Source organism: Lingula anatina, chromosome 9 (genome assembly GCF_051362555.1).
Source record: "Lingula anatina isolate TDL-2025a chromosome 9, LinAna3.0, whole genome shotgun sequence".
NCBI classification, from domain to species: domain Eukaryota; kingdom Metazoa; phylum Brachiopoda; class Lingulata; order Lingulida; family Lingulidae; genus Lingula; species Lingula anatina.
In genome coordinates, this window is record NC_141775.1 from 14,521,958 (window position 1) to 14,527,613 (window position 5,656).

Below are 5,656 nucleotides of genomic sequence, written 5' to 3' on the forward strand. Positions count from 1 at the left end.
GTGATACATCTAGGGTTTGGGCTCTTTTCCTGGTTCGGGTACTTAGAAATCATTAAAGACTTCAAGGGGCTTTACAGAATTTCCCCTTCGGTTACTATAAGAAGAAGGTTTTTCTCAGGGTGGGTGGGTGGGAACACTTAGAGGAGTAGGTAACGCGCTTGCCTCTGAGTCAGCAAGTCGTAACTTCAAAACCTGGCGCTCCTGGGTCCCAGCAAATTACCTTTTGCAAAAAAATATTCAAATAAGCAAGGTAAACTAACACAACAGGCTCAGACCTGTACACAGAAGAACGAGAGTTCGAATAGAGCTAAAGGGAACAGGTGAAAAATGAAAGGGAATTCAACATACAAATATTTGTTTTCATTATTTATTGATTCAACAAATTCCAAGTAATTTCAACATAGTTTTATACAAAACAAAATGCGTGAAGTTCATTTTTTCTACATCGATAGCAATCGTAACAATAGCATTAATTTTTTTAAAAATTGTATAAATTATGCTTAACAAAAAAAAAAGAAGTCTACTAGATAATAGGCTAGCTACTTTGGAAAGTACAACGTATTCTTTTGATTTATATAAAAAAAGAATTTGGACATAATGCTTACCCAAACAAAATTCATAAAAATTGACCAGAACTGGTAGATAAACTGAAAGTCCAACCATATCGTACTTGTCAAATTTTGTTCAAAGGTGACGTTTATAATTGATTACTAATTCCATCGAGGAGCAAAGTGTCCAATTTCAGTGGTGTGAATGATATCGAAATTCCAAAAAGCATATTATCTCATATGGGAGTCGTCCTCTCACGCACACCTTGTTCTATGACGTCGTGCTGATTCTCGCACAGAAAAAGGAAGCCAAAAATAGTCATTTTTAAGAATCGAGTGTTTTATATTATTTTGTTTTCATTTCATTACGTCCTAATATTGGTAGGTTAATGGGACAGCATGCGAATCAGGAACGGCATAAAGACTTGGTTAACTTACAAGCTTATTCTAGTCATAACAATTTTTAAAAAATATGCAAACAAAACTGAAAAGATTACGCAGAAAGAAAAACAGTGACTTAAGATTCATTAATTCATAAATAATAATACCCTTACTCTGGTCTCCGGTGTTCAGTGATCAAGAAATACCCCCAACAGGACGTGCAGGACTGGCATCTAATCAGACCTTTTTCTCTCAATCACAACCAAAGAAATGTTAATATATATTAATAATGCACTTCGAACAAGATACATAGGTGAACGTAACTTCAGTGAATTATTTGGGACGACTATTCACCCCAACCCCCCAACCCCCCACCCCCACCCCCAAACAATGTTTTGCGATGGCTGAAGAAATCAATTTGAATTGCAAGATGGATTTTCGAAATTAAAAATGTAAAGTTTATGATAAATGTCAGTTCTACATAGATATTTTTATGCATATGAACAAAGAAGTATTTCCAGGAGAGCACTTGCATTTCTGCTTTGCATTTATTGGCAAAAAGTCGAACACCACACAAATGAGCTCATGCAATGCTGATAAATTTTGTCGGCCCCAAGAAGGGACAATTTTTATCACGTTGGTAACATATATTCTCCTACTGCAATAACGAATGCACAGTAATTTCGTGAAAATCCCTATTCCTCTCCTGGTTTCATTTTCTTAACATTGTTTTAGACCCCTCCCAGCACAGTAAATGTGTATCTGTCACTGATCAGACACGATATCAAAACACCGAAACCAAAGTAAGTTCATTCTTAACATGCGTCACAAACGGACATCGACAATTAAAAAAAAATTGTTCCTTATACATGGGCAATTCTGCAATCACGTGGACAAATCTTATCATTTTCATAACGCTGTAATTTCCAAAGCATTATAACTTGAAGTACAGTGTTTTTAAATTAACAACTTGTTCTTTTCTCAAACTTAACGTCCAATGTATGAAACCATTTGTCTCTCAAAAGTTTCACGTAATGACGTTGAGATATTTTTCTTATCGGAATCTCAAAATTCAATTCAATTCAAATCAAAATAAATATTTAAAATATCCTCAAATGCACAGCCAAGTGGCTAACTGAAGATTTGCCCACAGACAAGTTTTACCTTCAACTAGAAAACCAATACTCTACCTAAAAATCACCTTATAAAAATAATTGATCACTATCATTTTTGTTTTCATCCATCATTCAGCAAAATACTTTTTGCATTAAAATTATTTTGTTAAATATGAACTCCAAAAAGTGCCGTATTTTGATTTGAGAACTGATGGGTACCTCCTGACACAATAATAAATATACATAATAAATAAAATACCTTGAAACGATATTAGCAGACAGAGTACTGTACTACAATTTAGAAACAAATGTATAATATATAACCAGCGACATGCAGGGTCGACGCCATCCATTTCTTTCTTTTTCTCTGATCAGAAATTTCGTTAAAAATTCTTGCTGCGTGCAACAATTAATTTGACACACATTTTATGCAGAATAGTATTATCCAAGGCAAAGATTACACTTCATATCGAATGTCAACCCTGCGAATAAACTACAACACAAATTTCAACAAGGAAGAGAATCTTGGCATGGGCGCAGGCGATGTCCAACATGAATCTGATGTCTTTGATCGGCGATGCATCCAATCATCCGGTAAACAGCGGTTGGGAGCCACTGAAATAAACGAAGAAAATCACATTCATGACACAGTTTGATGAAGCAGTATGTGTATATCTTTACAGCATGCTTTTTTGGAACACATGCGATTATGTTAACAAAACACTATTGTGCCATTCCTATTCTTTTCTACCCTATAGACACATTGTTTAATGACAACATACTTCTTTGCATTCATATGTAAGATGCGGTATGAAAGGACCAGGCGCCCGGATAACAGAAATATTCACGGAAATGAAAGTCAGTGAATGAAAACATTTGGCAGATGGGCCCAATTAGTATAAAATTGACAGAATCTAAAAAGACATTATGTAGGCACGTTTTGACGGACCAAGCCAGGGTTTTCAGGCGGAGGGTTTTTAGCTGTATTTCGTCTAGTTTCGTGCCATGTACAATTTTTTTGCACTTTTGATTTGTTCTTGTTCTTGTTTTGATTTGCTATTTTGGGAGGGAGAAGAGATACCTCTTAAACTAATGTTGTAAAGCAAATGACTTACACTTTCACTAATTGCAGATAATAATTGTAATATTGACAATAAGGACGGTCTGGAGCTTTCGAACGTTTATTCACCGACTCTCTTTTCATACCATTTCACAAGTATTTAAACTCTATTTCTCCGGACTGATCATGCATTTACTTGTTTTACTTTGTTTTACAAGGAATTTTCCATTCTCATGTTGCAGGCCACCATTCAACATTTTCTTATTAAATAATCTCTAAGAGACTTGTTTTCAATTAAAAATATTAATTGAATTACTCATGCTTGGACCTTATCCATGTGTTTTACACCTGTCCGAAACTTGCAAATCTATTGATAAATTAACCAATCAAATCGAACTATATGTGACTTTGACATGTTCCATCTTTTTCTACTACGATCACAATTTTTACACTTATTGACTTTTAAAGAAATTTAACTTACACTAAATTACTCCCTATCCTTTTACTCGTTTGATTCCTTTTAATTATTATCTGCAATTAGTGAAAGATTAAGTCATTTGCTTTACAACACTAAGGAAGGGACACTGTACATGTAGCCCCGTCCCCACCCCCCTCACCTCCCCAAATGGCCTGTCGTTTCCAGGAATGCAGTTACACAATAGTTCAACATCTTGTTACTGAATGTGCATTTGTCTGTTTGAAGTTAACTTTCATTAACAAGATATTTTTGATACTTTGAAAACAGGTCAATGACCTTGCCAATAAAACAATTAGGAGAATGTAGATACCTGCCCAGTCGTCTTACTTGTTGAGGACTTGTTCAGACCTTTGGACAGCTGCAATAAGCCCCTCACTTCCTCATTGGCAAGTGCGTTCCTTCTCTGAAATTACAGAAAATAATTCATTCAAACTCTGAGCTGATTTTGAAATTCTAATGGAGAGTGTATTAGACATAAGTGCATTGTCTCCACAGTCATAAGGACTAAAATGTCCCAGTGCGAAATGCATCATTTGGGCAAACATCGTCAACACAAAATACACAACGTTATCTTATATCAAGTGCACAATATTACAGCAGCTTCCTGTCATTTTCTGTGCTAAATTTTTGGCCTACGTGTGGAATTTGCAGCAACGTACCATGAGCTTCTGTCTTCTCCATCTTCTACTGACCTCGGTCCTGTCTGAACACCTCTCACCGAAATGCTCACCTGTATTACATAATAATGTACAGGTCACCCGCTTTTCACACGCAAGTTTCGATTTAAACTTGTTTTTGTTATTTGATATAGGGCAATGGGTCCTAATCCCAGGATGGTGATTTAGGCTTTCTACCATCATTATGGGAAAAATAATAACATCTTATCAACCATTATGTCTGATATCAAATTATTTAGCTATGTTTCACCCCCCCCCCCTAAAAAATCACTTGTGCGGGTTGCGTTAGAAAAGATACGATGCGTTCTTCTTACCCGATTTGTATAGACCGCTAATATTACTGACAGCGTTCATATGAGTGAGGCCTAGAGTGAGTACAGCTTAGTTAACTGCAGCTGTCACAGCCAGGATTGACCTTACAGATGTGTTTTATAAAGTACATTAAACTAATACTGATTCAAACTAGTTGTAAATGTTCTCACCTCCCTCACTTTCAAAATCTATATGACCAAATAACATGTTTTTATGGAGTTTAGTGTATATTTAGGGCGCAAATGTCTCCGTATGTTTATTTTTCACACAGCACAAGTCTTACTGAATAATGAAGTAACATTGTCAATGTTTGTACGGTAATCCGTATCAAAATTCAAGGTCGCGGGGGTAAATATAGTGCTTTTTATAATAAATATCAAAGCGAAGTTTTTATTTATTTATTTATTTATAAAAAAAATGGTTATTGAGGGTAAAACATAGTAAATTAAAATTTTGTCTTCCCAATGGCCCTCAGGTAATGGTAATTGAAGTTTAATTACAAGAAATAATTTTATTTGAATAAAAATAAATAAGGTGCCACCATTAGATAGGTGGCATTTTCAAAAGCAGACTCTAATCTGATTAGTCTATCGGCACTTGCATTTATTGGTACATGGGTTTAAAGATATGGGGACGTAGAAGTATCGGGTCCCGTTATCTGTCAAGACGTATCTGTCGAGACGTACCTATCAGGACTGGTAGGAATTGAGACTAAAAAGAGCTGCATGGAAAAATGCACTTTGCTTTTTACTAACTAAAGGTAACAAAAGTGTTGTAATAGACAGGTGCCAATCAAACTCATACGGTTTAATTTATTTTTACGGAAGCTGTCAAAAGCACACGACTTTGATTGACGGTTTTATAAACAAACGTCAATCACAATCATTACGCAGTTGATAACCATAGTCATCGAACAGCTTCCTACAGTACCTGCGTTACGTGGCACGCACTTTCCGCTTATGAAGAGAATGCAACGCACAGCGAAAGTAGTACCCTTTTGCGTTACTTTTGCTTTGCACTTGCCTCACACGCTTATGATGACGTACTGACGGCGTACGTCAGTTTTGCTCCTGTTTTCCCCGCCT

The 5,656-nt window shown here is 35.9% G+C and overlaps 1 protein-coding gene across 3 annotated transcripts; it reads right to left on the minus strand.

The window, feature by feature from the left end:
- Window positions 1-1,443: 1,443 nt before the first annotated feature.
- Window positions 1,444-4,496, minus strand: LOC106171726 (uncharacterized). 3 transcript variants are annotated; one of them, XM_086996262.1, is made up of 3 exons: window positions 4,242-4,496; window positions 3,897-3,985; window positions 1,444-2,659 (listed from the first exon to the last, which is right to left on the minus strand). In XM_086996262.1, the coding sequence occupies exons 1-3, from the start codon at window positions 4,440-4,442 to the stop codon at window positions 2,632-2,634; spliced, it is 318 nt and encodes a 105-aa protein (XP_086852388.1). In that variant the 5' UTR covers window positions 4,443-4,496; the 3' UTR covers window positions 1,444-2,631. The 3 variants fall into 3 exon arrangements, with proteins under 3 accessions (XP_086852388.1, XP_086852387.1, XP_086852385.1); XM_086996261.1 differs by having other exon boundaries at window positions 3,910-3,985; window positions 4,242-4,487; XM_086996259.1 differs by having other exon boundaries at window positions 3,893-3,985; window positions 4,242-4,457.
- Window positions 4,497-5,656: the final 1,160 nt, after the last annotated feature.

What these genes read in the sequence shown, in the direction of transcription:
- LOC106171726 (XM_086996259.1), bottom strand. Translation starts at nt 4,442, where the DNA reads ATGATGGTAGAAAGCCTAAATCACCATCCTGGGATTAGGACCCATTGC. An exon ending in GGAGAAGACAGAAGCTCATG is followed by an intron (nt 3,986 to 4,241) that starts GTACGTTGCTGC and finishes CTGTAATTTCAG; the next exon opens with AGAAGGAACGCACTTGCCAA. An exon ending in CAAGTAAGACGACTGGGCAG is followed by an intron (nt 2,660 to 3,892) that starts GTATCTACATTC and finishes CGTTTATTTCAG; the next exon opens with TGGCTCCCAACCGCTGTTTA.